Source organism: Corapipo altera, unplaced genomic scaffold (assembly GCF_003945725.1).
Source record: "Corapipo altera isolate COAL_440 unplaced genomic scaffold, ASM394572v1 1b, whole genome shotgun sequence".
NCBI classification, from domain to species: Eukaryota; Metazoa; Chordata; class Aves; order Passeriformes; family Pipridae; genus Corapipo; species Corapipo altera.
In genome coordinates this window covers 17,258,449-17,276,894 of record NW_020884881.1, presented here as the reverse complement: position 1 = coordinate 17,276,894, position 18,446 = coordinate 17,258,449, and the positions used below count along the sequence as shown (strand labels likewise).

The 18,446-nt window shown below is 39.4% G+C and overlaps 1 protein-coding gene across 10 annotated transcripts in view; it reads right to left on the bottom strand.

Moving 5' to 3' along the window:
* Positions 1-18,446, bottom strand: part of USP6NL (USP6 N-terminal like) — a 122,452-nt gene that overhangs the window by 33,036 nt on the left and 70,970 nt on the right. For all 10 annotated transcript variants that reach the window (XM_027639649.1, XM_027639646.1, XM_027639650.1 and 7 more), the window contains 4 exons: positions 14,937-14,976; positions 10,469-10,549; positions 2,460-2,567; positions 167-276 (listed from right to left, as the gene is read on the bottom strand). In XM_027639649.1, the coding sequence (XP_027495450.1) occupies positions 167-276; positions 2,460-2,567; positions 10,469-10,549; positions 14,937-14,976 (339 nt within the window). The remainder of the gene's footprint in view (positions 1-166; positions 277-2,459; positions 2,568-10,468; positions 10,550-14,936; positions 14,977-18,446) is intronic.

The window sequence follows — 18,446 nt, the reverse complement described above, 5'->3', positions numbered from 1 at the left end:
GGAAAACTAGTTAGCTGTGTGTTAGTAACAGTAATTATTTACATCACTGCACACAAATAATCCTGCTTTGAAAGTTTGGAGCACACATTTACCAGGCAGAGGAGGCTCGGGGCAGATCAGAAGCTGTTTTTAAGACAAGCACAACAAACCCTTTCCATGTACTCACTTCACACCGTATCTGTCCCGAAACATGATGTGATCCCTGTACGTCCGATTCACATCCAGGTCAATTTGCCTGATGAAAGACGAAGACCCTCGTGCTTGCCACTTCAATTTCTGGGAAAACAGCAAAGAACAGAGATTAAATCTAAAATTGTGAGCTCTTTAATAGCAGAAACCTGTCTGACTGTACGCCCACACTGAAGTATTTGCTAACGTGATTTATAACAATACAGAATAGGAACTCACAAGATCACGATTTTAACTTGCAAAATATGCAGACACATAGACAAATTCTATAGAGTCAGACACAGTCACACAGCAGAGATGTAAAAAGACCATTCTCATAACACACTTCTTTCACTACCCATATTTAAGGTTCTTTCAGCATTTCCAATTTCTTATTGCCATTTCTCAGGCAGGCACAGCACTGGAGAAAGACAGAAAATTAATTTTACTACTCAGGAACAAGAACCTGAGATCCAAGTGCTCCAGACTGGACTTTTAGCAAATGATTTAGTGTGGTTTTCATACTTTTCCTGCCTTTTTATCTAAGCAGAAGTCGTAGCTACAGAGCTGCCAGTTATTATCTAAGTATAGATAATGGACATTTCTCTAGTAATTTCCTGTCTTTCTGTTCTAATCTAATTTAGCTGTAGAATATGTCTACTTTAGCACTTGCTTTAGTGTTTTATAATTAAATCCATTTTTGTAATTGAATACTTAGGAAGCCTGCACAGGTTAGATTGACGCCTTATTTTCTGCACTTAGGATAATTTTCTCTTGACATTCATTCATTTATTCTCACTTCTGTTCCTAAAAGTTGAGTTTACAAGACCCTGAATTCAACGGGAAAATGGAAAGCAGCAAAATGAGCTTATCACGAATAAACAACCCAACAATGATGGAAGAAACTCTTTCTACTTCTATATCTGAACTACAAACACCTCTTTGTTTTGCATTGAGTATTAAATGGCATTAATCATTTCTGAAGATGAATTCACCTATTTTTAAATACTTCTGGTTTTACTCAGCATTCTTCCCCACAGCTACATTATTTAGCATTAACTCTGTTTTATCCCTTTTGGATCTGCTACTAGTCTTACTTAGGAAGTTAAAAAACCCCATAATAGTCAGACTAAAGAGCAATAAATAATTTAAGAGGAAGATCACAGACACCAAAATTTAGACAACATCAATGTCAACATCCATCTTTCATGACCATATAAGATTTCTCATCTACTCAGATCCTAAGCACAGTTCCAAAAAAGTGCTATTACAAAATGTCAAAATCAAACCAGCAATGCATTTCCTTGAAACTCTGGACATTATTCCTTTAAAAGGCAGAGAACATTCAGATTCCTGTGGGGAAAAAAATGAAACACTCTAGAATACTAAACTGCCTTTCTGTCAGGCAAGTTCTCCTATAATCCTTTAGCAGAGAGGAAAAGTCAGACTTTTAAAGGACTCAATTCCCCTTCTGCCCAACTTATGAGCCTGCACATGAACCTTCCTCTCCACTCTGGGGTCTGAAGTCCAGCTCTGATGGTCGGCAGCTTATTCACACCCACAGAGAAAATAAGAGGTAGCAGGGAAAAATTTAGAGGAACATAACCACAGTAATTTAGAGTTTCCTTTAACTGCCACTCAGGGTAAGGAGGAGGGCTGGGCAGTAACAGCTGTTTTCCTTATATTCCAAGTAGGAGATGCACTTAAAGTGATGGATTAATGCCTGTGGAATTTTGTGGGGTTAACATTCTTGTCACCAGTTGCACCTCTGAGAATACAACCAAGTAACCAGGCAGTGCTTTGGAAAGCTAAGCTTCACCTGGAGATGAGATGGTACAAAGACAGCCAGCTTGTTCTGGCTTTTCCAAGATTAAGGCACCATCCCTTCCAGAATATTGAAACTTCTTTTACTGATATTCAGCTAACAAGGTACTTCCTTAATAGACATTTTCAAAGAGTTGTAGTTTCCAAGGGTTCTGCCTTCTTACCTTGACAGGGGATTTTTCTTACTTTATTTTGCTTTGATTTTAAAAGGGCTTTTGCAAGTATTTGAGAATGGGAAAAGAAATGGAAAGAAGACTAAATTAATTCCATGAATTTCAGAACCAAAAAATAGGTTGGAAAAGTGCTTTTCAACACATAGTTTTTTCCCTAGCTAAAATAAGCAGTAGAGTGCAATGTAATTTTCAATTTATTTTTTAATGCTGCATAACAACAAAGCTTAATAAAGGCTGTAGTTTCAGTATCTGATTTTTTTAAATTAATATTAAGTGGAAATTCTACAAACTCACATTGTACAGGTCTTTCATTTCTTCTTTCATTTTAGGGACATCAAGTAGTAAAGACCAGACTTGTCCTCTGAACTGCAGTGGGATCCCTTTATAAATTCTCCTATGAAACTGTAAAAAAAGAAAAAGAAAATATGAATGCAGCAGAACCTAAAATGCTCTGAACAAAAGGAACAGTGAGGTACAACATGTTAAAGAGAAAAATGCAATCCCATCAACTGTCCCAGCAAAACTGCTGGGGTCAGAGTTCAAGTGTCTTTTAGGGACTGAAGGTGTCTGGTGATTCCATCTGGGACCTCCTGACAGAATCCAGAGGCACAGGGACAAAATGGGGACACAGCCAAACCTGTGCAGGTGATGTTTACAAACCTTCTGCAGGTAGGAAGGTCTATCAAAATTGTATCACCTTTGCTGAGTAAATTTTGCAATTTAGACACAAAAAACCCCAAATTCTTAGCAACACAGTATTTCCAGATAAGCCACAAATAACTCACTATAATTAAAATCTATAAACAGAAATGGTGAAAAGCAATATCATAGAACTTTAAAGATTACCAGTAAAAAACCAAAAGCAGAACTGATTTTTGAATGCTTGTAGGACTGCAGCAGTGTGCTGAAATGTATGTATGCAATGAAACAAACTGGGAGACCACAAAAAAACCCAGAATTCACCATTTCTAAAGCTAGCAAATCTCAATTTCTAAACCAACAGTCACTTTTCTAAATGCACATTAAAGGATTTGCACAAAAACAACATAAAAACCACCAAAAAAATGTTATCTTTCTGGAAACATGTCTAAGAAAAGGAGAATAAAAAAGAGAACTCTGACAAAGAAAATGAACTTTTCTGAAGTTATGTTTTTATCATCATTGTAATGTCACACAGGGAGACAATCAGATTTAAAAGAGAATAAAACACACACAACTGTTCTCCAAAAACTTCATCCTTTGCAGTTATCCTACAGTGAAAAGTTAGACCTTAAAAATTACAATTGAAAAAGTTATCACTTCCTTCAAACATTTTTATAGAAGTTATGTTTGCAACATAAGAAATATTTTAAAAGAAATGTCCTCCTCAAAGACAGGATCGTTTTTCTTTTCACGTATTTCACATCTCCAGTTTTGGAAAATTAATGAACCCCTCGTTGCAGTAAATTTGCAAACCTCCTGCTGCTTGGGATATATCAGATCTTTAAAGGTGTCTTTAATGCCAGCAAGGATTTGTGCCTGGATTTTAAAATCCAGAAGTCTTGCACAAGTAAGGTCATGACTTTTTTCCCTTGTTCCTTTTCAAATGAACCTTTTAAACTTGTATAAGAGACAACAGCAATCCTGGAGGCTGTCCACAAAAAAAAAAAAATGTTGTGCTTTATAAAGAAAACTTTGCTGCTTTAATGCTAAGAATGCTAAAGCAGCAACACTTGTAGTGTGAGCACAGCTATGTCAGTACAGCTTCTTCTGTAAGGATAAAGAACAACATACAGAGCTACAAAGCAGCTCCTCTGTAGATGGATACCCAGAGCTCAGGTCACACTGAGAATTCAGTGTGTGTCAGCCCAGACACAGGGGTAACTGCCTGTGAGAGAAAATTCAGTCTTATGAAAGCCAAATGAGAAAAAAAAGCAGTAACCTGTGTCCCCAGTGACAGGTAGTTTTATTCCTCAGCCCCATGGTACAGCAACAGAGCACCTTCACAACAAACACTTTTGTCAGTTAACTACGATTTTGTAACTGTTTTCAAATGTCTTCAAGAACAAAAGTTTATTAATGAAGAGAACTGGCTGAAGAATAAATTCTCAGGATTACTGTTGTTGTAAATTAATGTTTTGGGAGAAGGTCAGGTGGATATGAAAGGCCAGAAATAAGCCTTTGTAATAATAGCTTCTTGTTCAAATAGAATCAAAATAATTCAAACCATCCAAGGTGTGGGGTTGTTCCAGGGGTTTTTTTTGGGAGATAAAACTGAAGGAGAAGAACCACCAGTTTCAGAGGTGTCTATGGTATTTACAGTTTTCCCATCTTCTGTGGTGCCTGGATTGAAACAGCCAAACACTAGAAGAGCCCTTGAAGCAGTAAGTAAAAACTGAGAGAACTGTGGAGGTGCTTTTCACAGAAAAGTTTGAAAAGTGAGTTTGCAAATATAACTTTAAAAAGAGTGGAAAGGACAGAGAGTCCAGCAGCCTACTACAGATATGCCAAAAAAACCCCAGGAGGAAAGTAAACATTTTCAGTAGGTAAGTTCTGAATTATTGCACTACCTGACAGAATAAACCCAAATAACAGTCACAGCTTCTTACAAACCATTTTAGATCTGTCTTCAGCTGACTCTGCTATTCCAACTACTCTTTTATTGAGGCAGAGAAAAAGCTCTCAGTCATCCCAAGTCATTACCAGATCCTGCCTAGAGACTCAGAGAACACAAGACCAAAGACTTTCACTGTCTATCTGATATAGGAGAGAGAAAAGTCACTCAAGAACAGAACCTTTCATGGCACAGGCTCCACTGTACAGACAATAACATGGAAACAAGTGTTTCATATACAACAAAAACCTGAGTGGTTGATACACCAGAGGGTTGTGCTGCCACCCAGAGTGACCTCAGCAAGCTGGAGAAAGGGGTTGACAGGAACCTCGTGGAGTTCAACAAGGAGAGGTGCAAAGTCTTGCACCTGGGAAGGAACAACCCCAGGCACCAGAACCAGCTGGGAAGCAGAAAAGGACCTGTGGGTCTTGGTGGACACCAAGTTGAGCAGGAGCCAGCACAGTGTCCTGGAAGCAAAGATGACTAAGAGCATCCTGGGTAGTGTCAGACAAAAGAATTCCCAGCAGGTCAAGGGAGTTGATCCATTCCCTCTACTCAGTAACCTGATCTAGTGGAATGTGTCCCTGTGCATGGCAGGGGAGTTGCAATGGGATGATCTTTAAGGTCCCTTCCCACCCAAACCATTCTGTGATTCTGTGATTGCCAGCAGGTCCCCCCTACTCAGCAGTGGTGAAGCCACACCTGGAGCACTGTGTCCAGTTCTGTGCTCACCAGTACAAGGCAGACATGGATATATTGCAAAGGGCTACAGAGATGAAGGGACTTGATCACCTCTGCTGTGAGGAAAGGCTGAGAGAGCTGGGGCTGTTCAGCCTGGAACAGGAGGCTCGGGGGATCCTACCAGTGTGTGTAAATACCTAAGGGAAGGTGCAAAAAGGACAGAACCAGGCTCTGTTCAGTGGTGCCCAGTGACAGGACCAGAGACAATGGGCACTAACAAACACAGGAGATTCCCTCTGAACATCAGGAAACACTTTTTCACTGTGAGGGTGACTAAGTGCTGGCACAGGTCACCCAGGGAGGTTGTGGACTCTCCTTCCTTGGAGACACTCAAAAGCCATCGGGACATGGTCCTGGGCAGCTGCTGTGGGGGACCTGCTCGAGCAGGGGGCTGGACCAGGTACCTCCAGAGGTCCCTTCCAGCCTCAGCCTTTCTGTGCCCCTTTCTGATGCTGCAGTTCTGTGCAAACGACACTGCTGTGCTACATCCTGGGGAGTGGGAGGGGGGGAACCCACACACACTTCACAGCAGAATTCATTTCTTATAACCATTCAGTCACCAAAATATAAATGAGCCAACTGATTATTAGCTAACAATCTCTTTACCATAAGCACCATTCTAGTGCCCTCTGCTGGTTTTTATTTCCTTATGTAATACAAGGTTGAAAACTGTTGAGAAATACTGATTGGCTCTATATACTTGCAGAACCCTAATCTACTCTTCTACTCTCTCTGAATTAACACTTAAAATAGAAAGTAGAAAATTCAGAAACTTTTTTCTTTTCTTTTGCTTCTGGGAAGATGAAATAATGAGTCAATCTTCAACAAATTCTTTAAAATTAGGCCTTCTTAAGATACTAGCTCAAAACAAAACACAAGTATATAAACCTGGAGTTCAGATAAAAATGTACAGCTATAAAAGCATGCATCATTCCAAGAATGGGGATATGGGATCTGGGATGTTTCCATCAGCATAGGGCATAGAAAAAAGAAAGTAATCCTTGATACATGTAACTGTATAAACACGGGATACAAAAAAATACAGGTTCGAGTTCTCTATCACATCTAAGATGATATTCAGTCAAGTACAACTGTTGTAAACTCTTGCTATTATCACTAATATTGTTGATCCTGAAGGGGATATGACAACTGGAGACTAGATGAGGCCCTACCATTTGGGAATTCAAAAGGACCTTCTAATGCAAAAAGAAATCACACTTGTAAACTTACCGAATATACAGAATTAACTAAAATCCTTACGAATCAAAACGAAATAAACTCTCTCAAATTTGAAATACTCCAAACTAGCTATCATCTCAAATAATGAATTCCATAACTTCCGACATTCAACGTTGCCTCCATGAAGAAAACCTGGAAAACATAGAACCTCCCCTTCCTTCCCCTGCCCCAATCTCTCCAGTTTATGAACCCAATGGGCTCCTGAACAAGAAATGAGGCCACTGTCACACAGCACCAGCCTGAAGAGTGGAAGTGTCATCACTGTTCCTGAAAGAGGTAAAACTGGTTTTTTTAAAAACCAAACTTTCTCAGCTGTCAGGAAGAGCTGCACAAGCAGCTCAAAAGGAATCAGTGATGACAAGCATAGGAATTAAAATCTGAAGTCTCACAAGAAAGTATATTTATAATGAAAAGAAAATATATTTATAAAGCCAGCTGCCTTTAGAGGTTCTTCAACTTCAGTGGGTTGCATAAAAGGAAGAAAGACTGCAAATACAACAGTTGCTCCACCTCATTCAAAAAATCCCAGGAATGCGAAGAGGGTTCTTCATTAAGGTTCTGTGTTCAGACTCCAAACGAAGTGGAGACTTGATTATTACACTCTGGGTGAATGCCAGAACAGCTGGAAATGGCAGCTACCCTGATTGTTTCTCTTCTTCCTTTCCCTCTCAATTTAGACAACTTCAATCACAGACAGATGAAGGCAGACAGGGAAAGACAGGGAAAGACAGAAATACTTTGGTGGAAATACTCAAATGGGAATACAACATATAACAGTTTTATTTAATCTTTCCTGAAAGTTATGATCATACTAAGCCAGGAAGGATTTACTATCTGTGGGTGGTTGATTGTACCCTGGACTGCTGAGCAGTAGAATACAAATAGGAAATAAAAGCACAAGCTAGAGAAAACCACACTGAAACACAAACTTTGCTGCTCTGTGACACTTCCTGCATAAGAAGTGACTGATGGGGAGATGAAAGCTTTGTTTTGACAAATATCAATCACACAAAGACACAAGGGCAGTTACACACTTCAGACACTGGTGTCTGTAAGAATCATGATGACTTCACTGAAAAAGATGCCTAAATAATCACACAGGAATCAAGGAGTTTTATACACAAAGAGGAAGTGAGGCAAAAGCACCAGGAGGCCTCTGTGAGTGAATAAGGAGTGCATGGACCACCTCAAACAGAAAAAGGAAACCTGTGGGGTGTGGGGGAAGCAAGGACAGACAGCCTGGGAGGAATACAGAGACACTGGACAAGGACATAAGGTCAGCAAGGCAAGCTCCTATAGGTATGTCCATGATCAAACCATGTGAGGTTCCCAGAGCCCTCATCTCTTTCTTGAGATATTCTTCTTCAAGAAAGGTCAGGGAAAGATGTAAGTAGAACCACCTCACGTGCACACATTAACATGTGTTAATGTTTTCTCATTAATTCTCCTTGTGAAGTTACAGGAGAAAAAAAATAAGGCAGCAGCCTATAGGCAGCTCTGCGAGAGTATTAAATGAAAACTATATTTTGCAATTAAGCCTATGACAGTTTGGGATAATGTAACCAAATATATGGGTTCATTTACAGTATGTGTACAGTATAAATAGACTCCTCCAAGGCAAAACTTTCTCAGCTGTACATTATGAAGGCTCATTGCAAACAGGTTGTCTGAAGTCCTGTATTTTGTATATACCTGCTGTATCCCTGGGACCATCTTTCAGTCTCCCCTGTTCTCTTTTTAAGGTCACAAGCATCTCTCAAATATGCCATTTTCCAAAACCAAGTCATCGCTACAATTACATTCTATAATCCTACAACATTATTACTGTTGTTGCTCCTGCAATGTTCCCTTCAGTGCTATTTCTAAAGAACACTGATTTCAGGAGCAGCCTGACTGCACAGAAACCATGGCAGTGTCAGGTGAAGTGAGTCTTAACACACAGGCTGTTCATTTTCTTTAGCAGTTTGTTCCTCTAATATTAACCACTTTATGCAGTCAAGTGAAGACAGAAGAGCCAGGAACTGTTCTTGTGACTATTGCTTCTGTGCTGCAAGAATGTCAGCGTGGAAAACTGGTGCACTCTTCCAACACACTTCCAGATAAAAACTGTCTTTAATTGTGAGTTTGGCACAACCCTGAGAACGTGGCCAGGCTTTTCATAAAGAGCAGTGACAAATAATGCCTGGCTTTGATTCTTTGTTCTGTATGTTCTGGTTCACTTACCACACAAGATGTGAGAAAGAATAAGGAAAACACCCTTGTTTTTTAAGTCTCATGTGCTCCACTAGAGTTCAACAATGAGTGAGAATTTTTCCTAGCCTCAAGCAAAGTTCATCCCTTTATGAACATATTGAATTATTCCTGCCACTATTTATAGTTCAGCCTATAATTTGTTACATGAACTGAAACTCTTTCTGCTCAGCTGGTCTGCTGCACCTTCTGCATGCCTGGTGAGGAGAGGATTATTCACCTAAGTCAGTGTATCATGGACCCACATCACCCATGGCTGAAGAGCACAACCACTGACAATGACAGAGTTGTCACTGTGTTACCTGAAAGGTCATATTTAACATTCTCATTGCAAACGAAGTAGCTGTTACACAGATTTATTTTTTTATCATCCCTTTGGATTTGGATGCCTATTTGATCTTCAAATCACCTTATTGCCACAGTAAAGAAACAAAGTCACAGTTATGACCTGTAGCTTCTCCTTCCAGAGAAGATGACAGGACAGAAAGTAGGATTGTAAGAAAAACTTTGGCAACAAATAAATATTTTTCATGCATTCACATCACATTTTAAGAAAACGGACTTTTAAAATGGCTTCTTAGCTATACTTATCAACCACTGGCTGTGGTTTTTAACAAAAGCAAATTGCAAGACACAGCTACTGGTATCCAAAACACAGGCAGTGAGCAGACAGGATGAGGGGACATGCCAAGAGAATTTCTCCCTGTACTTCACTCATAGTATCTCAGCTCCCTGTCCAGTAGTCTAACAAGGGTTCTGGGCTCAATCTCTCCCTTTAAAGCTTTCAACTTTGCACAGATAATTTGCTAAAGGCCAGTAAAGCAACACTGCAGGTCAGTCATCTGCAGGAACCTGGGGTGGGTGACTGGTGTCCTTGAGTCCTCAGCAAAACACAGCTGGATCAGCAGCATCACAATATACACCCAGAGCCCCCAACAGAATATGCAAGTTTTAAGCTCTACTGAGGAGCAGAGGAAATCTGAACTTAGGAACCCCATATTCTGTGCATTAGCCACCAAACAGCCACAAGACCAGCTATGAAAACCTCCCCAGAACACAGTGTTGGGAATGCAGCCTCTCCAGCAAGTTTTTTCCCAGCTGAAAGTTTTCTGTAATTTTAAGATGATCATGACTAAAACTGCAGCAAATAAACTATGCACATCAAAGTCCCTGCCCAGTTTTTAAAGTAAGTAAAAGTACTTGGTGTTTGATGGCCCACCTGACACAACCCACTCTCTCCACAGACTGTTTTGCAGACATGAACACAGGGAACACAATTCCTTGCATTTGACCACCACTTCTGTTGGGTCATTATTATTACCATTGGGTTATTACGTATTTTGCTTTTTGGAAGAATAAAAAGCCTTTTTCTTTCACTGTGGGGTTTGGGTTTTTCAGGTATCAAACACAGGCAATCTAATTTCAGGGTATACAACCATTCAGAAGTGACAGTCAGTGACAAAGCCATGCAGAACTTTACCTTTTCACTATTCTTGTATTTTTCCCAGCTTTTCAGCATCTTAAGCCATTTTGTCGTTCTTTCAATTTCAAGGTGCTTTTGCTGAAAAGGAATTAGAAATGTTCAGCATTTTCAAAATGCATACATTTTAAATTATTAATGTTTTTCTAAAAACACTGAGAAGTTTTAACAGAGCATCATCAACTTTTTATCCAGTCATCTAAGAACAGCAAAGAGTAACACCAGTTCGCTTAAAACAACCAACTGAAAATAAGCAGAAACTCTTATTTTCAGCACTATGGAAGAACTGTATTTTGTAAGAAGAAGTTAAGTACAAATTTATAAAGTTTCTTCTCTACACATTTTTGACAGGTAAAAAAGCCTTCCATTTGTTTTTATACTCAGTAGGTTTTCAGGCAAATAATTTCTGCTGAAGCCATTTAAAAATCAGTTGCCTCTGAAATGATCTTCTTTACCCAGACCTGCCCTAAACATAACCAGCTTCTGTTTGCCAGTGACCACACAAACCACCCCTTCTTAAAAGGCACAACTTTAAAAGGGCACAAAATACAGGAACAAAAACAAATTCACACCAGAGCAACAGTGCAGGAGCAGAAGTGGGAATAAGCTCTAATGCTGGACATTAAGAGTTGGAAAGCCTTGCCATAATTCTCTTCCTTGGCTTGGTACATTTTCACCTAAATTATCCTGTATTTTAACATCAGGGATTTCTTCTGAAGATCTGTTTGCTTAAATTGTAGCACTGGCAAGAATATTTCAGTAACAAGGTGATAGAATGAGAATTCAAAAGCAAACCCCATCTTCTCAAAATAAATCATTATATTAAGTGGTATAATGCGTAACAATCATAAACATGTGAATTCCACACTTCAGCTTTATTATATACAGCTTTAAAAGCATGGGACAACCCTACTACCTTAGAGACTGCCATTCTGTCTATGAAAATATTGCTACAGTTGCCATCACCTTCTAGAATTTGGGAACCAAATAAGCCCTTGGAATTAGCTACCTTTGTTCATGGAATTTCAAGGCACTTTGGCTCTACACAGACAAAAATCTGTATTTTGTTGGTTCCAACAATAAGATTTTCAGTATCATTTTTAAAGCCCAGTTTTACGTTTCACAAGTGTCTCTGATTATGTTACAAAGACCACTATTAACTATGTGTTTTTACATTTCTTTTAGTGACACCAGTCCAACTCTTTCATAGTGCTTTGGAGCTGAGGATCCACAATGGAAAAGTTAAGGTAGAAAAATGTCTCTGTGTGGCTATTGCTTTCTCTCCAAAGGTGAATATAAACAAATATTTAGTTTTGTTGTAAAGGGCTTAATAAAGACAGAAAGGATATTCATATGGTTAGTTATTCAATCTGGTAACAATGTAAAAGTTTAATTTTAAAGCTCTGCAGGATATTGAAAATTTATTAATACTTTCATTAAGTATTTATAAAGCCTGAAATCTTGGGAGGATATATAAATTATTACTTACTACCTCGACAGAATCCTAATTTTACTACTAGCTTTTAACCATCAGAATTTGTGCATTCTTTCTGGGATATTAATGCAACAAAATGGGCAAAGAACTTCTTTAATTCAGGAGTCCAAAGCCTTGCACAAGCAGGAGTAGCACTTGATGACCATTTAGGTCCATCCCAACCATGATTCAGTCTATGAACTGCCCTGGAAATAACTTCAAAACCCAAACCAACTTATTTGAATTCAACTGATGTAAGCCTGACACAAGCATAAGAAAATTTTGGGGAAAAGAAGCGCCTCTACTCTTTCAACCATAATTTATCTAACTGTTCACATTGAAATCCACATTCCTGTCCGTGTTCTGGCTGGACTGGGCAATATCTCAAATACCTGCCTTTTAAAAAAAAATTTAAAAGACATTTCTTAAGAGCTACGTTAGAAGGGAAGGGTAGAAAAACTACTGCTTCCCAGATGTCCTGAGTTTCACAACACTGTTGCTGATTCTCCTTCACACTTGCAAGCCCTTGAAGCAATCAGCACTTTTAACATCTCTAAGAGCAGATGTCCTCCAGGGACAGTTTAGACTGCAGGAATAACAGGAAGTCAGGAAAGGTCTCTGCCCTCAACAGGTTGTTCAGATAATTGGTAAGAAAAAATAAAACCCTATTTGCTCCCACAGTCTTTTTGTTTGTATGTTTGATCTGCTTTCAAGATTTTTGGTCTTTTGAGCCAGGAGCTCACTTCAATTGTATGTTTGTTCAAGCTTTCATGTCTCTGTGTCAATTTATCCCCATTCTCAAGTGATGCTATTGTAGTCAAAATAGCAATTATTTCTGTGTTCAGTTGTTGAAAATTTTTAGCTCTTTCTTTCCCAGTCTGGATTATGTTCCCTTTCATGTCTAACAGGTACAACAGTGAAAACATGGACAGATCTGAGGCAGCTCAGTGTTCAGAGCTGCTGCTGCTCTTTCAGGCAAGTTCCATGTAGTTGTCACCAAAAAAAAGAAAAAAAATTCCATTTATCTGTCTTTTGAGTACATTTTACACTTGGAAGCATTTTTGCTACTGGGAATAACAGAATCCCTAATTGAAGCAGAGAGGGTTTCTTATTTTGATGTCAGTAAATGATGCACCAGTGAAAGCAAAAGAACCATGGAGTTAAGTTGGCAAGCATCCATCTTGTGTGCAGCACTGCACCTGCCTGGAGAGGAGAAGCCTCAGACAACAGCAGAACTTGCTGTACTGTTCACAGAATTTACAATCAAATAAACAAAAGATAAAGCCTAACAAACTGAAAATTACTTACAAAACGTTCATTTTCAAAACACTTCAAACCCATAGTGAGACACAGACTCCAGATTTCCTGAGGTCAGTTCTCTCTCCTTTCTTCCTCCAGAAAAATCTTTCCTCCCCTGGTTTTATCTCAGATGTGCTGGATGATTCATCTCAAGGTTAAGTAGTTCATAATGCAGGACAGTGATTTGATGCATTTAAGTCACCAAATGTGCAGCAAGGTAATGAAGCATCAAAACTACTCTACATTCACAGTAATAATTACTAAAGGTATTATGACCAAAAATTAACAAATATACACACAGAAAACCCAGCTTAAGCTTTGTGTGTGTATGTGTGTGTATGAAGAACAAAGATTCAAAATTCACCAGGATATCAACCCTTTACCTAAGTTGCAAATGAAATGAAAACATGGCTTAGGAATACTTTTTAAAATTCACAAGTAAGGCAAAAAGAAAGCATGAATACTTCTGCCAAGTGACTTTAAAAGGCACTGTACAGTAAGCTTTTAATCTTAGCCTGCATTAACATGACACATTAATTATCCCATGAATGATATCCTGAAAATCCTGCTGACAGGAGGCAGATAAACCTCAGACCAGCAGAGGTCAGGATACCATCAGGAGTGTAACCAGGAGTTTAACACAGAAGCATCACTGGATGGTTATAAAAAGACTCCAGATTTGCAATTTAACACTGGCTCAATAAATACAGTTTCTGTGCTGACACATTGTCTGAGCCGGCACAGACACAATATGGGACAGAGACCCAAGACTAATTTTCCCTCAATAATTTAAGGCTAACTACAAAGCCACAGTGAATCAGAGCTTCAAAACACACCCACCACAGCAACTGCAAGCTGCCTCATATTTATGCTCAGAGACTCACCCCCCTGCTGTGCCCTTCTGATGGAAATGAAATTATACATCCCCTCACTGTGTTATTAAATGTAATGAAACATGGCAGGAAAACACAACTATTCCAGGCTGTGTATGCAGGGACACACAGGAACCAACACAAAACAAAAGGGACTCACAAGTTCCACTCTTCTACAGAGAGCATCTCTTACTAGTTTCAGGATATAATTGAAGCTTAAAATAATTAATTTATTTTGCTGCTCTTAATACTCAAGGAGCTGAGCTGCCTTGGAACAAGTCATTCCATCCCTTTCCCCTGTACTCCACTGATTTGTGCAGCCAAGAGGGGTAACTTAAAAATACAGCTTTAAATAGTTTGTCTTGAGTTTTCTGATTATACAGATTATTAATACGGACAAACAAGAAGGATCTTACTTAGTCTTGGAGATAACAAGAGGCCTGACTGACCAAGGGGGAATACCAACAGTAACTAGGCCCAGACAAGCAGCAATTCAGGTCCCTGTTATTTTTATTGCTTTCCACGTTCCCAACACATCAGTTGTCAAACTGCTCTTCCAGAATCCTCCAGCAGTAGGGGGAATTTTGGACTCCAACCTGTACCAGCTGTAAATGTAACAATGAGGGGCCCCAAGGGATCTGTGGGCAAATTAATGTGGCCTCAAGGACGACAGTTCTTACAGGACTTGGAACATGATTCCTTGGGAATGCAAATCAATAAAATGCTTCATCAACTCGTTTGTCCAAGATTTATATTTTAAAAAGCTGTAAAATCTGCAAAATTTTATTTCCTGGTAAAAAAACCTGGAAGGCAGTGGACTTACCTTTTCTATCACTGCATCGTGGACAGGAAGCTCCTCTGGACTGAAAACAAAGACAAAGTTCATGTTAGTCTTGGTTAATGCTGGCACAAAATCATTTCTGTGTAAGTTCTTACAAGTCATCATTTACAGCAGCAATTTATAGTAACTAGCAAACAAGAATTCTGAACTATGGAGAACTAAGATTCACACAGAAACCCTTGGAATTTATTTTTTAAACACAATCAAACTCATAATATTTTAAGTACAGAACTAGGATTCTAAATCAAAATAGTTGCATAGCTTAAGAAAAACATTGCATAGCTTAATAAAAGTCAAGGACTCATTTTTTCTTCTGTAAAAGCACCCTGTGCTGTACTGAACTGAAACTCAAGTGATTTTTATTCTGTTTATTTGACCATACCATTATTAGGTGAAATACCAATTAAAAAAATAAAAGGTTTTCCTCCTTTACTACCATGCTCTAGGAAAGGTGTTGAGACTTTGCTTGACTTAAGAGAGTTAACTTCCATTTTCTCAAAACTCTACAAAACTCAGTTAACAAGGAGGAAGAAGAAAGAAAAAAAAAAACAGATTTGTTACTAGGTATCCCTAGTACTAAAACTTAAACTCTTTTCACTTCTTAGCCTAAGTATAAAAAGGCAGTTTAGGAATGGAAAGCTTAAAAAGAAACCTTTGAACAGATACATGTTTGGGCTTTTTAATCAGCCTTTTTATTAACTCCAGATTCATTCTGAGGGCTCCAATCTCTGTTTTTCTCAAAGAGATTTGTGTTTTTCATATCAAAAGTAACTGGACCACTTTGATGCCAAATGAGCCTTCCTTTAAAGCTTCTGAAAACACAGCAGCTCATCTGCAAGCAGCAAAACTACCCTTCTTCTGTTCCAGAGGTCAGATAAATAACACACCCATCAAAACTGTGTTTTAAAAGGACTAACAAGCAGGAACCATGTGAAACACTTTAAAAAAATTCCTACTGAGTCTTGATATTATGGAAAAAAATCTCCTACCCACACCATTACAGCCCTCCACAGCAAGGCCATTAAACCACAGTATTTTAGACCTGTATCAAATCTGGGCAGGATGAAACATTGGGAAGGCCACAGATGTTAATGCAAGCACAGTCTGATGCAAAAGGCTGGAATTATATTCAATCTCATTTATCCCATTTAAAAGGCATCATTTCAGATTCAGAAGTTATACTTGAATAAAGAAACACATTTGAATTACTTCATCTAATGGAAAAGCTTGCTCCAATCAACACCTTTTCAGAGACCACACACACAAGTCAAAGTTTCCAGTACACAGCCCAGGACTAATTTTAAAACCAAAAGACTGTTCCTTTTGAGCAGCATTGCAAAAAGCACAGTCCATGCATTTAGAAGCACTTTCCAGGTATCTGAAAGTTTTCTTGGTAAGCAACATCAAAATCAAAAAAACTCTTGATTAACATTTAACACACCTATATTCAGCCTATATTCAGCGCTACCTGAGGTTGTAAATGTTACAAATTTTTGTCCACATTCTCATATAACTAAACCAAACAACTGAAAGCAGGCCCTTTGTATGCCAAATATGACCTAAAAATCCAGCTTATTTGAAGGGCAGGTGGAGAAACAAAGGGGAAGAAAAAAATTCAACTTAATACAATCTGCTTGGGGTCGTTGCTGTTTGGTTTGATGAACAAAGATTTCTAAGCCTTTCCACGTCATTTAAAATTTCCAGTTGTTCAGAGACAGTTGCAGGCCCTGCCCACCCCCCACCAGCCTCAGTCTTCGAGGTCCCCCCAGCTGTGCACACAACAAACTCCTTTCCCTGCAGTGCTGCCAGCAGTGTGCAGGACAAGGATGTGACAGCTCCACATCCCTGGGGACTCACTGGACACAGCAGCTCCTCTGCTTAACTGGTACCACTTGACAGCCTATCTTATCCTTGGCAGATCCAGCATGGAAGCTGATCACATGAAAGATGAATCAAATCTTATTTTTCACAATATTTTGCAATGATTTATTAGCTAATTTTCCAAGTTACCATCAATGTGCAAAGAAAAGGCATGGCTGAACCTCCTGAGCAGGCCCTGGGAAGCAGACACTGCACTCCCTCACTAAATCAATCCAGCAGCAAATTTATGCCCACATTCCTCGTTATTTCTTGAGCTGCACAGCTGTGCCTTAATTCCATGTACCTCCACTGGAATTCCACAGGAGCACTTGAAGCCAGCCCCATGTTTTTATTCCCTGTGATGCTGCAGGAGCAGCAGCCGAGGGAATCGCCCCGGGCTGCTCCATAACTCACTGGACTGGAATGCACGGAGTTCCTGGAGATCTTCCTCTCAATTAAGGAGATGACACCAACCACACCCAAGTGCTCACCCAGCTAAATATTCAAATCTGTCCTGCAAGGACTGAAAAAAGGCACAGTGGGCACACAAACTCTCTCAAGCCCCTAAAGGTATTTTAAATAAATACATTTCCCCTTAGCATACGTGTTTTCTGTGCAGAAGAACCTTATGGAGTTTTTTTTTTTACATGATTAGGTGGGATCAGACACAAAATCAATTAATGCCTATTAATCAATGTTATTTTATTGCACCTTCTATTTTTTCTTTATAATGACAAGTCTTCCCCTTCCTTCCCCAGCCTAACCAATCGAACATTGTTATACCTTCATTATTTCTTTTAACGTTGAATCTTCTCCCATCATCCCCAGTCTATTTAAACTTGCATTTTTCCATGATTTTCATCTGCACACTTCACCAAATAATAATGTGAAGTACTAAACAATATTAACATACTATAGCAATATCCTGCCCCTAAGATGACTGTTTTCCTTTAACAGCTCAAGTAATATTCATTTAGGGGATACAGAGAGAACAGAACTGATTAACGTAATTAGCCTGGAATCACACAATCCTTGCTACCCAAAAGAGGAGTCACAGGGATGCTTTTAACTGAACTCATGGAAATAAGGTTTCACTAACCTGAAATGAAATCTTAACACTCTACTGTCCACACTAAAGAAAAACCCAAACTAGGCAATGTCACCTGTTGAATCAGCCAGGGATCAAGAGTCACCACCCAGGTCTGTGCCTTTGGCAGGAAGGCAGGAGCCTCCAGCTCCAGGCTGGGCAGCCCACACTGGATCCCAACAGCAGCTCAGGGCTCTGCCACTGCCAAGCAGCTCTGGAGTTACAGCACTAAGAGAAAGGGGTGAAGATCTTGTCACCAGGTTTGGGAGCTGCAAAACACTGCAAGTCCAAATCCCAGTTCCAGTAAGGTGAATGCTGGGAATTCTAGCAAGAGGCTCCTCAAAGCCATCTCACTGGAATCTCGTGCTTACTTCCTTCCGAGGTCTGACTGAACTCAGGAGCTCTACCCATGGTCCTCACTGGTGCTGATCTGCAACATCAGCCCAAGGTTGTCTTCCCATCTTTCCATCTGGACTATTCCCACCTTCTGGTGAGAAGGGCTTTGAGATCAAAGAGACAAGATTTCATTTCGAAAAACAAGGACT